The following is a 21,629-nucleotide window of genomic DNA, read 5'->3' as shown; positions in this document are numbered from 1 at the left end:
CACTTGATATGAGCTTAATCGAAAGAAAAATAAATATTTTCCTCATGACTATTGAGAAGTAACATAAAGACTTCAAAGCATCTAAAAAAAACAACAGATTAAGATTCAAATTCCGTAGAGATACTGAGGGTCCAACAGTGAAATTTGGATACTCAAATCCGATCTAATTCAAATCGTACTATCAAATTACAAATGAAATTCAAATTCAAAATTGAAAATCAAAGTTACAATCAGAGGAAAGCAGAAATTGCAAAACTACTAATGCATAAATAAATGTTTATTTCACACAGAATCTTAAATTTGGAATAATATAAGATTGAAAAAATAGAATTATTCATATTCAGACAATCCTTCAATGAAATTCGCAACTAGAGAGCTTTTTTTTTTAAAAAAAAAAGTTTGAGAATGGTTATTTAGAGAATGATACGCTTTAGAAGAGGATAATTTTAAAAAAAAATGTACATTAGAACCAAAAGTATGAGATTAGGGCTTAATGAGTTGGAAAAGTTTCAATAAGAATTAAAAATCTAAGATAAAATTGGAATAAAAATTCAATAACGGAACTAAGTTTTGCCGATTAGTCAACTACAGTTACCTTTTTTTCAATAATTAGAAAAAAATACGTATGCTTATGAAGTGAGCATTCAAGATTGCCTGGTTTGTTAATTTTTATTCAAAAAAAGCCCGAGAAAATTTTCATTTCAAAAGGGTTTTTAAAGTTTTTCTTCACATTCTTAATTTTTTTTTTAATTTCTGCAAATTTTCATGAATAAACCGATACTTTATTTATTTTTTAAAAATTTTGACAAATCTAAGAAAAACTTCATCTGTTCCCCTTGATTTACTGGAAACTCTTGAAATATTTTTATTATTCAATAAATTAGAGGCAGTTATGTATTACTTATTGAATGGTATGCAATTCAGATTCCTCGGATTTATTCGCACATACCCGGGTTTCCCAAGTAAAGTGGGCAAATGAAGCAAACTCAAGTCCAAAGTTTTTTTTTTTGGGAGTTTGAAAATAGATTTGAACGCAGCTGACATGTTCAAAAAAAAAATATAATTTTAGGTGCTTTAAGTCATTTTCTTACGGATTACTTTTTTGACATTATCACCGAATTCTGTTTAGATTAGTCCGGAAATTCGAAATAAAATGCTAAGTTATTGCCAGGTATTGTAAAAATTTGCAAATTTGCAAATTTGTTCAGCCAAAAAATGTGGGAAAAATTCTATGATGCTAACTATCCCCTTAAATTATAAAAGGGTGAAACTATACGAGATATTATTTCAAGAGGGGCTCTTACATAAAACATTTTTAATTACGATTTTCGATTTATTTCCCTAGTTTTATAGAACTTGAAGCAATGCGGTTAAAGTATGGGTTCCAAAATTTTTTCAGCACGTATCCTGGCTGGACCAACCGGGCTATTTTTATCTAAAAACCTGGCAAAATCCGGGCATTTGATTTTAAAATGGTCGTCCAAAATCCTGGCAAAATCCGGGCAAAATTGGTCAAAACCTAGACATTCCTCATCAAAAATCAAGAAAATAAAAAGTTGAATTTTTTTTCTTACTCAAATTTATCAAAAGATTTTAAATCGTATTGTAGGCTTTCAAAAAACCTTTCATGATTAATTTTATGAAACTTGCTCATAAAATTTAGTTTTGGACGCAAAAATATAAAAAATATAACAAAATTTATTTTTCCAAGTTTGATTTGAGAATAAAAATGAGAATAAACCTGGACAAAATCCGGGCTTTTCCAATGAAATCCGGGCAATCGAGCCGGACCGGACTTTTTCCAAATTTTATATTAAATAACCGGACAAACCAGGATAAAACCGGGCAATCTGGCAACCTTAGGCTAAAGTAATGTTAAAATTTTAGTTTTCTCCGGGTGGGGGGAACCTGAGTCAAATGGTCTGGGGCAATTGCTCTTTTTGCCTCTCCTCCTCTCCTTTAATACGGCCTTGCTGAAGTATATTGTATTGCCACGCTCATAAAAAAAATTAAGTGGAAATGAACGTTGAAAGGAGATTGGGATTATCTGAATAGATTTTTTAAATGATTTTTGTCTTACCTTGGCAGAAATATGCGATAGTGACACACATATTTTTCAAAAAAAAATGCATATTTTTATTTTATTTAAAGTGTGAAGATTAAAGTTTTTTTACATGAAAATTGCACGACGAGTCAAAAAATAGTTTTTCCAATGCCGTTTGGGTTGAATTTTTTCTCGAAATCGTCATATCATATATAGGGTAGAATGGGGTTAATTGATCTCTTTTTTTTTATTTCCATCATGTCTTTTTGGGGAAAATTTAGCAACTCGCCGTCTTTTGCATTTTCTAACAGCGCGTGTAATTTTCAAGTTTCTTTGCTCCAACAGTTAGAACGATACATGAATTCGTAGATGAACTAGATGCGTTTTTAAAGACTAAAAAAAAAAGTTTTATTATTTGAGTTACAAGAGACTGGATCCTTTACTCAGGGTGCATTGACCCTAGGCTAACATTTAGTAAAATCCGAAGATAAAAAGGTCCGTTGACTATTTTTTGCCATATTAGTACTTATTTGACAGTTTGTAAGAATCGAACAAAGAGAATTCTAAAAGTTTTTCTACTACCCTCATTTCATTGCATACTTCAAGGCGCAATTTTCTAGATTTTCGATAAATACAGTCCTTTTTAGCAATAATTACTGGATAAACATTAGTTAATGAATACATACTACAAATTTAATTATTACCAATGATCACGATCCATTCAGAAGAAAATTATATCTTTTTGGATTCTAAGGACCAATTATATCCATTGCGTACATTTTGGAAAACTTCTTTTTAAAAAATATTGAAAGTTTGCTATTTCTTTGCAAATATGGCATTATGAAGTTCATTTTATACTCAAACGATTAAAATATTAGAAATAATATATTTGTTGTAATTTTTCAAGTCAGAAACATTTCAAGCGATAAAAGAAGATCTTCAAATCATATTTTGTTAAATTAAAAAAAAAAATGAATAACTAAATAAAATTTTTAAAATTTGTTGAGATTACGGCATTATTGTTTTGTTCAACTTAGCACGATTTTCTAGAACATTTGATGTTTGTAAGAAAGTCATATTACGAGATATAGCGACGGAATCAAGTATTCTAATTCTCCCCTACATAGAACGAATTTCAATTCTCCAATTTAAAAAAAAAATGCTAAAGACTAACTTTTAAGTTTCACTCAATTTACGGATGCACCATTTTTACGGTAAAACTTTTTTTAGCGTGATAAAATCGAAAAACTACTGAGATTGAAAATGATGGCTGTCGAAATTTTAAATATATGTACATATGTGTTTCTTTTAACAAATTATATTTTTCTTATTTAATTTTTTAATGATTTTTTTAAAAACTTTGCTAAAAAAATGTGATCAATAAGTATTTGAGTTGTTGGCACCAATAATCACGTTAAGGACTAAGAAGAATTGTGAGCCCGTAAACCCTAAAAATTGGTATTTTCTATCTCAGGAAAAACTGGGCCAAAATGTACTAATTAATAAACTTTGAGTTATCGAAAATGTTGTACTCAATTATGGCGAAAAAAGTTTCTCAAAGAAATGTACCACATTTGAGAAATATCAAGCAAAAAAACAAGATATCTCGTATTTGGTCCCAATTTGTTATAAAAAATTATAATTGTTTAGCCTATCCTGTTTAATTGATTTTTTTGCATATCAACGTAAATCGCATGATAAAATTTGACATAAAGAATTAATAAATTTTTAAATTTCTTACCTTTACTGAATTTCATTTTCAAACCCGGAAAAATTTTTAGGAAGAATCTCTTACAAATACTTTTGCTACTACCCAGTTAATACATTTTTAAGTGGACAGTAAGATTTTTTTTGCCTATACAATTTATTGATGTAGAAGCCAATAAATCGTGGAGTATCAAATTGATGTTTCAGGTATGTAGCAAAATTGTTTGTCAATTTAAGTTTTTTCCCCTTATTAACAGATCATATAGCTATAAGTTTCAAGAGCAAAAGAATCACCATACTTATTTAAACCAATCGTTAGTAAGACTTTAAATGGTTGCATCTTTTTCATTTTAAATCATTTCATTTTGGCGTTCGTAGTTGTTCAAAATCTTTGATATAATGTTATTGATAAAATATACAATATTGTCTGAAACCAATTGGAATGCTTTGAATGATTTTTTTTTACTTATTACCAAAAACATGATTCTCACATAGTGAACGAATTTACGAAATAAATTAACTCCGTACCGTGAACTGGGGCAACATTCAACATTTTTCAACTTCAATGGTTTCTAAAAAACTTATGGCCACAGATTATCAGACGGTTTTCGATCCAAAGTTGAAAGATTGATGGTGCATCAAATTGACGTAGTCAAAAAAAATATTAATCACTTCAGTAATTTTGAAATTTTAAAAAACATTCGATTTTAACTCTACTCGGAAAAAGAAGCACCTTGAAACAAATTTGTTTTTTGATGAAAAATCTTATCAAAAGTTAGGAAACTTAGGAAACTTACCAAAAATTGATAAATTTGTGATGCAATGAAGACCATGGCGTATAAAAACATCAGTTGCAGTGTTTTTCTGTTTTGTTCGCACTAAGTTTTGCATTCTTTTTCTGTTAACCTTTAACACAACCTTCTGATAGCTGAAATCATGAAAATTAATGTTTGAATGGATTAAATTTTTTATGTTTTCAACAATCAAATTCTAGCATATAAAACGATATTTATGAAGTTTAAGTTTGATTTGCATTTCTTTTTTATTTAACTTCAGACAGGTAGCTGAATTATATTTTTTTAAAGTGGGAAACTATGTCATCATTAATCATTTAATGATACCTCAATAACATTGAATTGAAATTTAAAATTTAACAAGTGCTGTGAATGTTGTATTTAAAACCTCTGTTTCATGATGCCCCGTTTTACAGTAATTCATAATATTCAGCATTGATAATATAATTTTAACCAGTTCTTGAATCCACTATGTAAAAATGAAATTTTATTTAACTGTTAACATACCTAAGTCGAGTTGTCTAATATTGCTCTAGAATGTCCCTTTTTCGTTTCGATTTTAGTTGCTTCATCAAATTATACAGCTTTTCAAGGGGGGTTGAACTAAAAATATGTTAAAATAGGAGAACGGAACATTAAAAATGGAATTTATGAATAGAAAATCATAAATAAATTTTGATCTGATGATCAGGTTAGACTTAAACTTTTATCCATCTACGATACACCCTGTAGAAGTTTTCCAATGATAACTATAACATCCAAATATTTCCTGAACGATTTAAACAGATGCGTAACCTAGGGATATCATACGTACTCTTTAAGAGTACATGTACTCTTTTTCGATTGAGAAGTGAGCGTACTCTCCTTTTTGAGAAATTTTAAGAAATGTACTCTTTTATTTGATAATAGAAATTTCAACAGAGAAATTAATTGTTTTCTTCCAATTTTTGTTGATTTTTTATTAAATACAGACCTCGTTCGATTTGTTTTACTAATTACTACAAAAAAAATCTTAGTTTATTATTATTAACATAATTTATAGTCAGTGTTTGACTTTTTTCTATCATTTTGTATTTTTTATCGTGTTTTTTTTTTATTCATTTGACACTTTTCTTGATTTGTTTATAATGTGTGTTTGTCTTTTGTCCTATTTGCTATTTTTATCACTCTCCATCATTTGTAAGTTATTTTTTGTCATTTTTAGTCTTTTGTTCGTATTTATATTTTGTGTGTGTTTTTTTTTATTTTGTTTGGTTGTCTTTTATCACCGTTCTATTTCGGCACATATGCCAAAATTCGTTCACGAGTTTCGTGGATAAAGTTCCCTTAAAATATTTTGACCCTGATCGCATTTTTTTAAGGCCACAGTTCGTCTTCATCCTTCCCACACACCTGAGCCCGGATTCGGAAAACTCGTCTTCCAACGCATTTGGCAACGACCTTCTGGGGAGCAATCTTATTAGGGCTCCCCACTCCGTTTAAACCTCAAAAAACAGACCGAGCACCATTTATTCTCCGTTTCCGGCCACGGCGAGAAGCCACTCGGTAATGGCTTAAATTTTCTGCCCCATTTTTACTGGGGAAAATCCAGTTCAGCGGAGCTGGCTCGTCGACCTTCCATCTGAGGGCTCACTACTACATTTGTCACATCACTGCACCGAAAGTTTTCTCGTTATGTTTCCCAAACGATGGAATAAGGTGGCCACGTGGATACGTACCTATCCGTTTCTCACATATACTTGGGATTTTTGAATTCCCAATCGGTACCCGTCACGTTCTTCAGAATAATATGACGCTCCGCGTATGACGGTGGAGCAGCCTGAAAATATTCACAAATTTGACAAAATGTATGTTCGGAGGAAAAGATTTTTACGATTGTCGTTTACTTCTAATAAAAATAAGTCACCATTAATAGAAGTTGTGCCGTATATACTCATTTGTATAACCTGAAATCTATTTTTATTTTACGCAATAGTTTTTACAGTACATATGATATAAGGTTTTTCCGACTGAGAGTGGAGCGGATATTTTTCAAATTGAAAATTTAATCATAGTTCCAGTCTGTTGTTGTAGTTTTTTCAGGTACACTTAGTATAAGGTTGCCAGATTACCCGGTTTTAGCCCGGGTTTGCCCGAATATTTATGGTAAAATTAGGGCAAAGTCCGGTCTGGCATTGTTGTTCGGATTTCATTGAAAAAGCCCAAATTTTACCTGGGAATATTCTCATTCTTGTTGGTAAATCAAACTAGAAAAAAAAACAAATGGTATTTAAATTGTTGTTTATGTATGAACAGTAGTTTCTCGATTTTACCACGGTCAAAAAAATGTTTACCGTGAATATGGCGAAACCGTGAATTTGGCGAAACTAAAAATTAATGTGGAAAAAGGTATTTTTATTATCTTTAAACATTATTTTATGATGTTTTCAGTAGTGGAAAAGTTTTGTATCAATAAATTTTGAACATAAGATGTAAATGTCAAAGATTTCTAAACACAAAGTATCGATTTCAGTTCGAATTATTCTTCTCTATAGCAATTTTAAGATTTTTTCTTGAAATAAAACCATGTAGAATATCAATTTGATAGTCTACATCTAATTAAAGTGAATTATTTAGTTTTTACGGAAATTTAACAGTCGTTATCTCTTATGTCGATTTTGAAAAAGAATTTAGAGAAAAATTCACCAAAAAAATTTCTTCTGCATATTCCAATTTTCAATATTTTAATCTTCACACCTTTGATTAACTAAAAAGTTTACCTTTTCAAAAAATATTTTGAAATTTGCTCTACTTGAACTTTTAAAGTGTGTTTCTTGAAATTTGCTTTATGGGCAGATAATCCTTTGTTTTTCATATGTAGAAAAACAGAAATCTTAGACTTTTTAACATATTTTAAGGCTAAGCTAGCAGAATTTCATTTTGATCTTCCAAAATTATCCATTCAGTCATTACTTTAGGCAGTCCCATCAGGATTGCGCACGCCACCTTTTCAAATAAACAAATTAAAAAAAAGAAATCAGAGACACTTATCTCTTGTCAAAAATGCGTAAATTAACCCACATCTTTATATGATTCGCATAACCAAAAAAGTTTACTATTTTAAAGCTGCTAACCAAGTACGAATAAAAACACTAGCATTAGTGTGACGTTGAAATATTTATGACGATTATTACAAGTGTTTTTAAAATTCAAATGATGATTTTTTTTAACACAATACAGCTAAAGTAAGCAGTTCAATGGCATTTTCTTATTATTGAATACCTATACCATAACATAAACCTTACAAAAATATCATGAACAAAAACGCTATAGGCTTTTGAACGAAAACTAAGGTCCTAAAAATAATTTCTGAATGATTTCTAAAAAAGCGTGAAAAAATCAAAACCATATTGATAAAATCGAATAGTGATAAAATCGAAAAACTACTGTATGCGTCCAACACGAAATTTTTTGAGCAAGTTTCATTAAAATAATCATGGTTTGTTAAAGCATGAAAAATGATTTAAAATCTGCTGATGAAATTTGATAAAACAAAATTTTCAATTTTTTTTATTTTTGATGAGTAATTCTTTGGTTTTGACTAAATTTGCCCGGATATTGCCCAGATTTTAGTCGACAACTTCGAAATCAAATGCGCGAATTTCGCAGATATTTAGATTAAACAGCCAGGATTTAAGTTTTACTAAATTGAAAAAAGTTTTAAAGCGTTTTCTCGAGATTTTGTTGAATAATTCCTTAGTTTAGTTCACATTTGCCCGTATTTTGGATTGAAGTTTTTGAAATGAAATACCCACTTTTTTCAGGTCTTTGTTTAAAATAACAAATATTTGCCCGGCTATCTACGTGCGGGAAAAATTCTGTCAACCTTATTTTAATACCATTAATTTTGCCACAGTTCATGGTATAAAGATAACGTTTTCAGCTATCAAATGGAAGCTCAAGTTCAATTCTTCAAGGATCCATTTTTTAAGTATGATTTTTATTAGGATCAAGATTTTTATGAAACTTTCGAATACTTGAGCATTCGATAAAAGTTAAGGTTTTCCTCAAGGGCATAGAGGTTAAAACGCTTTCTACTTAGTCAGGCTATATGAAAAGTATGGTAGCACCAATAAAGAAAGCTTTCTTTCAGATAGTGCCGTTTTCAAAATTCTGACAAAACTGAATCTCAAATTCTCCGGAATAAATAGGAAAAGCAATTTCAGAAGATTGAAAGATCGGATCGAAAATAAACCGATTTAATAGATTATTCCAAGGCTTAAGAATCGTTCAAAATATTCGCAAATTCGAGTTCAAAAAATTTATCCAAGATCGACCAATCCTGTGAACGACTCATTTTGATATATATTTAATGTGAACCCGTGCAAGGTCGGATAAAATCATCTAGTTCTCAGTATAATCATTTCAATATTCTGGGAAATACTTTTAAAAATTTGTGAATGTACCATTTTCGAGATTTTTGGTTCAGGGGAAAGTTTTTTTTTTAAATAGAAATAAAACTGAACCTAAGCAAAAAATGCTGCAGATAGTTTTGTGAAATATTTAGTGTTTCAAAATGTATGAGAAAGTATAAACAAAAAGTTCTAAAACTTTTTTGTATAGTCCAAAACTACTTGTTGTCTTATAAAAATTTTCTCTAAGCTTAAAATCTTTACTTCAATCAAGTACCTATTATGATTTTAACAGAATGGCCAGTATAAATAATTGTTTTGAAAAGAAATTTTTACCATATTTTCATTAAATTTTCAACTGCTAGGCTTTTGAGAGTCACATTGGAGTCATTCATTAAAAGTGAAATTTTGCAAAGTTGTTTTCAAAAGAGGATCAATATTTGAGGGTGAGCGCAGTGAATTTTGGGCTCTTAAAAACCTCCATCGTAGTGTGTTGGGTGTCCCTTAGCTATATCTCGCGTGAGCGTTCATTACACATTCAACAACAAAAAAAACTAACAAAATTGTTGATTTTCAATAAAGATTTAAAAAATTTCTAGAGGGTTGTTAAATTTAACGATTAGGTATCCAATGCTAATTTGAAATTTAGTTGCTGAAATTGTTGAAATATTAAAAAAAAATAAAGTTCTTAACCTATTTGAGAGCTTCAACCCTTAATTTCAAATCAACATAAAAAATGGAAATGGAATTGCATCATCATAATTTTGTGATCAACATACGAAGAATTTGAAACGAAAACATAAAATACATCAACGTCTAGAGTTATTCCAGAATAAATAAAGATTGATCCATTTGAAAAATCAAGACTCATTTATCAAAAACTCAAAGCATAGTTTTATGGTCATATTTTCATTGCGTGTAAAATAATTTTTTAAAGTTATAAATTCATATTCAATATTTAAATTGTTAGTTTGGATCTGAATTGTAAGTGTTAAAATTGCGTATTTGAATGCCAATAAAAAATAGTAAAATGATTCTGAATTATAGAATGAAGGTTAAATAACTTCTTTTTAATTCAAAGCTCTGTAGTTTATAAGTTCAAAATCTTGATTTCAATTGAAGATGTACCGGATATTCGATCAGCCGAATACCTCCCGAAAACCGTTAAGCCAAATATTTGAGCTTAGTTGAGCTAAGTTTTCGGCTAAATTGGCCGAATAGGCCGAATATTTTTTTTTGAATTTTTACAATAATAGATTTGTAAAAACTTTTAAATTATTTTAGATAATAACAAAATATCCGAAAGTAATATTGAAAAGGCTACATTTTCAAAAAAAAAAACTTTTGGTATCAATAAAACATTTTAATCATATCCGGGTATCTTTATTCAGATTATTTGCCAAATCAAATAATAAATTCAAATTTCTCTTAGCACATTTTAAGATTTTTTGTTCAAGAACGACTGTTAAAAAAATTAAAAATCAACAGCCCATCCGAAGTTCACCACATGTGAGCTTCGGACCAACCAAATTTCATTGTATAGGTTAAGGTAGTGCCACCTCTATCCCGGTCCTACTTCTCCTAAATAATGGAATGTTACGATAAAAAGTTTTCTACGCCCAAATGCTTTTTTCAACATTTGTAAATGTTTTCCTTACTTTTCTATCCATCTTTATCAATTTTAAATTCTGATATTCTTTCTCCAAGAATATAAATTTTCATTAACATTATTTTTTGTCAAATTTTAAGAAACAATTTTAACACTGCTGCTGTGATTCAATGAAAATTTTAATTTTTAAACAATTTTCTTTCTATATTCTCTTGTATGTTTTAGAATAATGACTAGATTTCTTTCAGATTTCCCCTTTTTTACATTTTTTTCGGAAATTGTTCTGAATTATCCGACCATGTGGAAACGTATGGTGAAAAGTGTAATACACCCAAGGTTGATCATCATAGTTTTTAACAACTTTTTTGAAGAAATCTTTCTCAATATCAACCTTCATCTAATTCGATATCAAATAAACAATTTCAAACTGCTTGGCACCTGTTTTCACATGTTTTGTCGCAGATTTCATACACAACAAACTTTTGATGCTGCAAACCAGCAACATTTTGCTGGTTTTTCAGCAAAATTGTCAGCAATAAAGAAAACTGGAAAGAACACACACTCAATTTCTGAAAAATCAGCAATCTTCTAACAGATTTTCTAGAAAACTAGAAAGGTACAGTTCATATTGTTTTCTTTTCATAAATACCGTTAAACGGGGCATCATGCAACAGCGGGGTTAGATGCAACATTTATGTAACATCACACTGAAGTTTGAAGTTTTTATTTTTATTTTTATATACAATTTGATAAATCGAGCAATAAATGTACAAATTTTAATATTTTTCGTAGTATTATTTACATCTTAATGTATGCAAAAATAAGTTTTTACAGACCAAAAAATTACAGCAATTGGTGCTTTCATGCGTAATGGTCTTTAAGGCATCGCAAATATATTAAAAACTATAAATGTTCATACGTGTTCATAAGAGTTTTCATTAAAAACAAAGTTTGTTGCAAGTTATCCCATTTTTAAGGGGGGTGAAAATCGCATGTTTTTAGAAAATTAAAAGTAACTAAAAAACCAATAATTTTTCTAACTACGCCAGTTTGATGACCCATCATCCTTAAAACTTTTGATGCATAAGGGGTAGGATTAACTGCGAACAAAAGTTTTTTAGAAGCCTTTGAAGTTGAAAATTGTTGTTGCCCCAGTTGACGGTACTGCTTTTTATTCATATTCCTCAAAGTAAATTTTATTCCCATGCTTCGGTATAAATGATTAGTTTAATTAAAGAATATGAATTAGTCTGTAAAATAAGAAAACAAATTGTCAGATTTCTTGTCAAATTCATGCTAAACAATCTACTTACCGAATGATTTGGTTTAAGAGCTTTTTTTTTCTATTGGACAACATCAAACTTGCTGGGAAATTGCTAGCATAATAGAACAAGTATTGGAAAACTCAGCAAATCGAATCGTGTTAGCTGATTTCAAGCAAAAATTTTTATAGCTGGACGTTTCCAGCAATTTTTTTTTGCTGGAAATCGTGGCCAAAATTCACTGTGTAGGAATCAAATCTCTTGAATGATAAACTAACTAGAAGCGACAAGTCATCTGATGTCCTTTCAATTATGCAGTTGATTCAGTTACATTTCGAAAATCAAAGGGACCTCTTCTTGAACGAGATCTTGGAATAATTCATCATATAGTTTTATTATCTGGTTAAAAGAAATCGACTCGACTTTTTTTTTTTCATTTAAAACTCAATAGAATACTCGACCGAACATTCGGCCAAATATTTTTTAGTTGAAAAGGTCAATATTTCAATATTATCCAAAATTATCCAATATTATCTACTACAATATGATACTGACACCCCCTTTCGATATGTGATTGTTTTCCCATTTTCATAATAAAAGTCATTTTTTGTTAAATTCATGACTTCAAACTCTGAATTTCGAAATGTAATTCTGATGCTTGATTCCAAAACTTAAGTTCTTTTAAACTCATCCAGCTCTGAATGCAATTTTTAGGCTTTGATATTGTGCATGAATATGAACGTATGTTATTTAAGAATTGATTTCTGATTATTATTAGCTTTTCGTATTATTTGGATGTTTCAATTTTCTTCCCGCAAAAGAATATTTAATATGGTTTTATCTGATATTTCTATTTACTAATATGTTTGTTGAACAGAAGAGAACAGCACTAAGGCGTACATCTTTCAAGGATATGATGGCAAGCATCTTACAAATGCTAACACCCCCAACTCACAGAAAGTGTACTCTGTATGCCATGACCGGGATGCGATCTCATGACCTCTGGCTTTGAAGACTTGAACGCTATCCTTTAGGCCACGATTGGCGACTGGATTTAAGCATTATTTAACGGTCGCCATGTATAAAGCTTTCGCTACATGATTTGCTTTAATGCAGTACTGTGAGTTTAACATAAATATCGGCAATAACACTTCATTCTATTGATGAATAAACTAATTGAAACCAAATCATTTCCATACATAGTTTAGGTTGACAACTAAAGATATTATCATCTACGCTTCTGTCCAAGTTCATGTAATACCGATTACACCTCCGGGAAAAGCATGCAAAAGGTCCGAAACCCAATACTGGCTTCATGTAATGTGCCATTTCAATCCTTTGAAATCCAATTAATATAGCCATCCGGGAGCATCCAAAATCTCCACTGGTAAAACGAACCGCAAGCACCACAAATTAGAATGTTAATGTGTGCTAACAATTTCTCCTACCAAAACCGGAGGGCGCGATGCTTTACCCCGTACTGAGCTGGAAGGGAGAGCAGAATTTGTTTCGGGTTTGTTTTGGAAAATTTGTTGTGTGGCGGCATTAATTAGCACATTTAGCAGCTAGCAGCACAGATGTCGCCAGCAGGTGTGATGATTCCCTCATTACCCGCCACCAAAAACCGAGGAGAGTGAGTCCACAACTCGGTGCGTAAATAATCATCATCACCGGTTTTAGGGATTCGAGATCTTAACGCTTTCATTTTCTTTTTTGAACGCTCGTCATTTGCAATTTCTGCTGCTTCTTTGAAAACCGAGTGCTGGATAAGAAAAGTACAGGATTTGGTGTGGGTAATGGATTTGTGTAAATTTTTCATTACCTTAAGCTGAGCCTTTTTCCTTTTGGTGTAAGATGCAATGGAACACATTTTAATGACTTTTGTTTTTCTTTAGCAATGAATAATGGATGATCAAGATGTTTTTCGACGAAAAAAAAAACTTTTTAAGAATTAATGATGAAAAAGCCATTTGTGAGCTCACGAAGCTGACATTTATTTTTAATAAATTTAATCTATTAATACGGCTTTTCAATATTTTCAAAACTCATATATTTCAATACTCTCGAAATATTACAAAATCTCATGAAAATAAATCTACTCTATGTACGACAGAAGTTGTTTTTAGTTAATTTTATTTTTATTTTTTTTAGGCTAACACTTCTTGCTATTTCGATACCTGATAGGCAAACGAATTGCTTGACAGTCGTCATTGGTATCAAATTTCAGTTGGGGTAGGGTGGGGAGGTTAACAAACTGCAAATGCCGAAGTCAGAGATTCAATTTTGTTTGACATTTGCTCTGGGCAACGAAATAATGACTTGATTCAGGTTTGAAACTCTATAAAAATAGCGTAATCAGGATACATTAAAAAAGTGATAAAGCTGCTCTACTCACCCATTCATTAAAAAAAAATGCTTTGATCATTATGCTTTGATCATGTTTCTTCTAAATTGAATCATACACCACTGCTTCTACCCTCCCCGAAGTTTACTTTTTCGAACAACAAAGCCAGAACATTTTACAAGAAAAACTTTTCAGCAGCAACAAAACTAAGCATAAACCTAGGATGGAATAAATTTCCGCCAAATGTGGCAGAGCTTATAATCCAGTCAAAAGTTTACAATAATCGAAAAACAATTTTAGTTAAGTACCTTTACTTTTTCAGCACTTCGGAATGGTTACGATTCGTCACCAGAATTTCCAGGATCCAGGGTTCCAGTAAGAATTTCAACAGGTAAGTCTTCGGGAGGTATTCCAATCTGTTTATTGTCCAGGTAAGTAATTTCGACGATCACAGGTAAGTTCACTTAAATTTATTCACTGCGTAACTTGCACTTAATCCGTAACGAACAAACATTTATTCTAATTCTACTATTTACAATCTTAACTAAAACTTTACATTAATTTTGCTCTCAATCTTTTCATATTTACACTTTGTTGTTTATCTTTCGACTGCCAGCACGAGAAAAAGCTATCACGTTTTTTCGGAAGGGCCTTTTATAAAAGCCCTGGCGGAAACTGCTCTTCGTAGTATTATCACTGTCTTAGTCCCTTTTAGTAACTGCTACCGCAAACTTTGACAGCAGGCCTCATCGGCCAAACATCAAATTCCAGCTGGACTTCACACTCAGATAGCGCCACCTCACTCAATTTCGTGTTCACGAACATACTGGCCCCTTCAGAAACACTGTTTCTGACAGCATCCATCGCGTAGAAATCACTGTAGAACTGTGGTTTTTCCTCGGAGCGTGTAGATGTTGTTTGTTTACTTTCTGCCGTCGTCTCGAATCGTAGTCCGTGATGCGCCAAGAAAATTTTGTTCTGAAGTGCCTGCAAAATTAAAACCCGGTAGCACCGTTTTAAAGAAATTATATGCTTTGGACAGGAACTCACCTAGTCCAAATTTAATTGTGCCTTGTATCGTGTGGGAAAGTGCCAGGTTTAGGAAAAGTGATGCGGTACTGGAGCGATTGGTGTTGATCCTCTCAGTGGAACTCGTCAACAAATTAGTTTTATGCCATATTCGTTTTCATCCTGGTGGTGCACCGGTAGTGCACCAAGTGCTGTCAAAGCGTTTTTTTTATATGAAGATGACAGCAGTTGGTGCACAACCATCTTTCCACCAGATGAAAACGAATATGGAATTAGTGATGCAACCACACTGCGCCTCGCATAGTGTAAAGTGCAGTTAGTAGCAATCAGAGAAGCTGGTGCAGTGGAATAAAGTGGAACTTCGCTTTCGTTGCTGTGGATTGTTCTGGTGCTGATGTGTCTGCAATTATAGATCCGGTAGCGCTTTTCGGTGAAAATAAAAAGGTTGGACAGGTACTCACCTGGTCCAAACTAAAATGTGCCTTGAAAAGTACATTTCAGCTGGAACAGGAATCCAATTTTAGCATTTCTTCCAAATTATGTTTGCTGTTGGTTGCTCAGCGCCGGCGGTGATAGTTGATTCCTCCGGTGGTGGTGCAATCGGCAACAAACAAATTTTCGCCACCGGTCGAGTGCAGGACCCTTTGGGAGTTTGAAGAGTGACCACTCTGGTGATTCCGTCTTCGCCGGGATGAATCTTACTGATTCTTGCGGTTGGCCAGCGAATGGGTGGAATGCCTTCTTCCTTGAGTAGGACCAGCTGATTCTCCTTTATCGTTACAGGTGAGTTGATCCATTTTGACCTTGGTGATAAAGTTGTTAAATATTCCAGGTGCCAGCGTCGCCAAACATCCTGGAATAGTTTCTGCGTCTGTTGCCACTTCTTCAGGGAATGTATCTGCACTTCGGAAAGATCGTCGTCTGGTACAGCTTTCAAGGAGGTGCCGACTAGGAAGTGTCCAGGCGTAAGAGGCTCGTAGTCGGTCGGATCGTCACTCAATGCAACGAGTGGGCGGGAATTTAGGCAGCTTTCTATTTGGCACAGGAGAGTGTGCATATCGTCGTAGGCCAGCGGACGATCACGGACAACTCGGATGAAGTGCTTTTGAGCGGAATTAATAGCGGATTCCCACAATCCACCGAAATGGGATGCTCTTGGCGGATTGAAGTGCCAACGTATGTTGCAATCCGAACATTCGATTCCCAGCTTTTTGGTGTGCTCTGGATTGCGGAGGAGTCGGAGAAGCTCGTTCTTAGCGCCTAGAAAATTTCGGCCATTATCGCTATGGATGTCGGAAGGCGGGCCACGACGAGCGACAAAGCGTCGCAAGGCCTGAATAAATTTGGCTGTGGTAAGATCGAAAACCAATTCGATGTGCACAGCCTTGGTGCTGAAGCAAATGAACACCGCTACGAATGCTTTGATTGGAGCGGATCTGCGATGCGGCGGTTTCAGCAGAATAGGACCCCAATAATCAACTCCCGTAACAGTGAAAGGACGGGTGGCGACAATGCGTTCCTTCGGGAGCTCTGCCATAAATTGTTCCACCAATTTAGGGCGAGCTCGGACGCAAATTATGCAGCGGTGGACGATGGATTTGGCCAAACTTCTGGCCCCTATGATCCAGTACCTTAAACGGAGTAATCCCATGAGTAGTTGTGGAGCGGCATGCAAATGTCTTTCATGGTAACACTCAACCAGTAGCGAAGAGAAACGATGATGGTACGGAAGTAAGATTTGATGCTTGTTATCATAGTTCAGCGGCGATCGGTCGATTCTTCCTCCTACCCGCATCACCTGTTCCGAATCCAAGAAAGGAGTGAACCAACGAAGTCTTGATTTAGCGGGCGCTGGCTTGGACGCTCGAAGTGCTGCAACATAGTCAGGAAATTCCTGAGCTTGCACCCAACGGATGAGAACTGTTTCGGCTTTCCGGAGTTCTGTGGTCGATAGGAAAGCATGGAGCCGTCGATTCGGTTCCTTGTTTCGAGCGTTGTGGCAAAATCGAATGCAGAAGGCTGTCACGCGCAGCATTGTTTGAAACTTCGAAAACCGTTCAATGTAGGAATCCAGGAATGTTGTTGTGGTGGTGGTCATAAGTCCAGCGGGTTTAGATGCTCGAAACTCCAGCTGAGTTTCAAACGAAGATGATGGTGATGTTTGCTCCACAAATTGATCTGAGCGCAGCCAATCAGGTCCTTGCCACCAGAGTCTGCAGGAAATCAATGTTTTTGCGTCGATGCCTCTCGAGAGATGGTCGGCTGGATTTTGTTGACCAGATACGTGACTCCAGGTGGTACCGTCCGTCGCAAGTTGGATCTTGGAGACCCGGTTAGCGACAAATGTTGTCCAAACTGATGGACTCGCCTTTAGCCAAGCAAGCACCGTTGTTGAATCGACCCAGAAAAACGTTTGAAATTTCCGACCGAAGGCTGAGGAGATTTTTTGGTATAGCTGGGCGGCTTCGAGTGCTCCGCAAAGTTCAAGCCGAGGAATGCTGCGCCTTTTCAGTGGAGCCACCTTCGATTTGGCAGTAACCAGGCCGACTGAAACAGCACCAGAGGGGTCCGTTGATCGAAAATATGCACAAGCCCCATAGGCCTGTTCCGAAGCGTCAGAGAACAGATGCAGTTGGATTGAATCGAAATGTGGCAGCACGATACAGCGAGGAATTCGAAGCTGCTCCAGAAGTGGCAGCTGCGAGTAGTAGTCTTGCCAGTATGTAGCTAGAGAAGGTGGCAATGGTTGATCCCATCCCCACGCCTTGCCGTCGTCGGCTTTGAGGCTCCATAGAGTCTGCATAAACACCTTTGCTGTGACGATGACTGGTCCAACCAAGCCTAAAGGATCGAATAGCTGCGCGATCTGAGAAAGGGCCAATCTCTTGCTGATTTGAGTGGATTGCGATTGTTTGGGTAGATTTATTTGGAATCGAAAGTGGTCCGAAGCTGGCTCCCAGTGCAATCCCAAGGTCTTGATGCACTGCTCAGCAGCCAGCTCAACTGAAGACTGCAGCGCCCGTCTTTCGGAAGGTATGCCCTCCAAAACAGCTTCCATATTTGACGCGAATTTGCGAAACTCGAAACCTCCACGCCTGCACATCTGATCGAGTTGATTCCGCACTTCTATCAGCTCTGCGGGAGTCTTGCCGCTGGTCACTAGGTCGTCGACATAGACATCTCTTTTGAGAACTGCTGCACCCACTGGAAAATCCGCCATTTCATCGTCTGCCAGTTGTTGTAGTGTCCTAGTAGCTAGAAAAGGTGCGCTAGCAGTACCGTACGTCACAGTTCTCAATTCAAAAGTGCTGATGGGTTCGTCGGGTGAGTTTCGCCAGAGGATTCGTTGAAGAGGCGTATCACGTTCGTCTACCAGGATCTGCCGATACATCTGTTTGATGTCGGCAATAAGCAAAATGGCATTGATTCGAGTTCGTAAGATAATGGCTCGCAGGTCGTCTTGGATGACTGCGCCAACCATGAGTACGTCGTTCAACGATTTCCCAGTCACCGATTTGCAGGAGGCGTCAAAGACAACTCGCACTTTTGTCGTAGAACTTTCTTCTCGAATAACTGCGTGATGGGGGAGGTAGTACTGCGGGATGGAATGAGAAGTATGGTCTACTCGTTGCATGTGACCGAGGGCGGCGTATTGTGTCATGAAATCCTGATACTCAGCTCGTAGATCCTTGTCTCGTTTCAAGCGAGATTCTATCATGTGGAATCGACGTAGAGCAATGTTACGATTGTCGCCAATGCTGGATACGGATTCTTTGAGGGGCAGTCGCACTACGTAGCGACCTTCTGGATTACGTTGGACGGTTCGAACAAAGTGTTGCTCGCAGGCTGCTTCTTCCACCGACACACAAGGGGCTGAATCTTCTTCTTCGATGGTCCAGAATCGCTGCATGAGCTGATAAACCTCTGCTACGGTTGCAAGGTTGGATACCACAGGGCTGACCGCGTTGAAGTTTGTGACCTTTCCCGAAACTACCCATCCAAGAGCGGAGTTGACAAGAACAGGCAGTGAATCACCAAGAGGGATTCTTCCCGAAGGCTTGAACAAGTCGAAAAAGATTTCTGCACCTAGGACGACGTCGATTGGATTGGCTTGGTAGAAATTAGGGTCAGCTAGCTTTATTTCATGCGGTAGATTCCATTGCGAGATGTCTAGTGAGGCAGATGGCAAATTTAGGGTGAGTTTAGGCAATACTAACAGCTCTACGATGGTCGAGAAGGTGGTGACACGGGAAAGTATGGTGGTGCGAAGTTTGCATCTAGCGTGGGTGGATGATTGGCCGATCCCAGAAATGGATAAATTCACTTTGGTTCGACGAGACTTTAGTCGCTGAGACAACGCTTCGGTAATGAAGCTGCATTCACTACCCGAATCGAGAAGCGCTCGTGCTAGATGAGTGGTACCTTGATCATCGATGAGCTGGATCACGGCCGTTGCAAGGAGCACCCTTTTGAGGTGGCCCTTCTTGAGGGGAGTTCCGACTGCTGCTGATAACGATGAACATTCTCCGACGACATGATTGGGATCTCTAGGAACAGTCACCTCAGCTTTCGGTTTGTTGACTTCGGCCTGAGCAGTGTCCTGACTGCACAGTTGGCTATGATGACGACCTCGACATTTACGGCAGGAACTTTTTGATTGGCAGGTTCTTGATTGATGACCCTTTCGCAAACAATTCCGACAGAGTTGTTGACGTCGTACGAGCTTGTCCTTGTCTTCGATGGTCATCTTGGAGAATGTAGGGCATTGGTATAAGGGGTGATGTTCCGAGCAGGCATAGCATTGACGGGACGAGAACTGAGTAGCACCATTGCTGATGATAGTTGATCGAGGGCCAGGTTTCTTTGAAGCCGGAATGGATGAAGTGTCTAGGTGCACATTGCCTACGCTTTGAAGAACGGTGACTCGTCGTTGGAGAAAACTAACTAGATCTGGGAAGGTGATGGCTTCATGGTTCGTTGAGAATTCCTCCCAATCTCTCCGTGTTGTTGGATCGAGGCGAATACTTAACATGCGAATCAACAGAACGTCCCAAAACTCCGTTTTTTCCCCCAACTGCTTCAGAATGCGAACATTGGCCTCGAATCTCTCAACCAGTGAATGTAGATCGGATGCGGACTCTTTTCTTAACGGCACAAATTCGAAAAGTGAATCGACGTACGCTTGTTTCAGGCGTGACGGATTTTGAAAATGGTCTATCAATAAATTCCAGGCAACAGGGTAATTGTTGGCGCTTATAGTAATTGTCTGAATCAGTTTCAGTGCATCTCCAGTTAACGACGATCGTAAGTAATAGAATTTCTGAATGTTTGATAACTCACTGGAGGAATGCACTAACGAGATGAAAAGATCGTGGAAATTTAACCAATTTTCTAGCGTGCCATTAAACACTGGGAGCTTCACATCAGGCAGACGAATCTGAGAAGAAGTAGGGAAGTGCACACTTGACTGAGATGATTGAGAGTACGGTGACGCTGAATTTTTATTGACGGACAGAAGAAAACCTTTAACCCGGTAATATTCCGTCTCAAATTGTGCCCGTTGTTTTAGTTGCAGCTCGATGACAGTCGGATCCTCTACATCGGCCGCCTCTAGTTCGGCCTGGGTTTTACCGAAGTCCGCCCAAAGGACTCCAAGGTTCTCCAGCCGGACGGGAACTTCCATCGACTGGGTGTCCTCTTGATAATGGTCGACAAACACCCTTATGAGGTTGAAGGATGTCTCAATGCTGCGTAGTCGAAGCTTGAGCGACTTGATTCGGCGCTCTGATGCCATCGTGCGCGGAAATCTGGAAAAGTTTTCCCAGCGGAGCACAAAACGTCACACAATAAAGTTATTGGAAATATAATTACCTTGCAAAGGCAATTTCTATGCCTTGTAAAGTTTTATTTTCAGGAACAAGTTGTAGCAGGATAACCTCAATTCGACGACGTGATGAAAAGCAGGACTTCTTGCGATATCGATAAGGTTCCGGACGCTCGGAGTTCGACGGGCATCCGGTTCGAAGGACCATATAGTTAAGTACCTTTACTTTTTCAGCACTTCGGAATGGTTACGATTCGTCACCAGAATTTCCAGGATCCAGGGTTCCAGTAAGAATTTCAACAGGTAAGTCTTCGGGAGGTATTCCAATCTGTTTATTGTTCAGGTAAGTAATTTCGACGATCACAGGTAAGTTCACTTAAATTTATTCACTGCGTAACTTTTCACTTAATCCGTAACGAACAAACATTTATTCTAATTCTACTATTTACAATCTTAACTAAAACTTTACATTAATTTTGCTCTCAATCTTTTCATATTTACACTTTGTTGTTTATCTTTCGACTGCCAGCACGAGAAAAAGCTATCACGTTTTTTCGGAAGGGCCTTTTATAAAAGCCCTGGCGGAAACTGCTCTTCGTAGTATTATCACTGTCTTAGTCCCTTT

At 35.9% G+C, this 21,629-nt stretch overlaps 1 protein-coding gene across 1 annotated transcript; it reads right to left on the bottom strand.

Moving 5' to 3' along the window:
• Window positions 1-15,700: 15,700 nt before the first annotated feature.
• On the bottom strand, window positions 15,701-20,974 carry LOC129742027 (uncharacterized). Its single transcript, XM_055733871.1, has one exon. It carries the CDS (start codon window positions 20,972-20,974, stop codon window positions 15,701-15,703), a length of 5,274 nt encoding a protein of 1,757 aa, XP_055589846.1.
• Between the last annotated feature and the right edge of the window lie 655 nt (window positions 20,975-21,629).

This window comes from Uranotaenia lowii, chromosome 2, assembly GCF_029784155.1.
Source record: "Uranotaenia lowii strain MFRU-FL chromosome 2, ASM2978415v1, whole genome shotgun sequence".
NCBI classification, from domain to species: Eukaryota; Metazoa; Arthropoda; class Insecta; order Diptera; family Culicidae; genus Uranotaenia; species Uranotaenia lowii.
The sequence above is the reverse complement of the archived record's forward strand: the minus strand, read 5'-3'. Positions and strand labels throughout refer to the sequence as shown.

Coding starts and splice junctions, on each gene's coding strand:
- LOC129742027 (XM_055733871.1), bottom strand. CDS start 20,974: ATGGCATCAGAGCGCCGAATCAAGTCGCTCAAGCTTCGACTACGCAGC.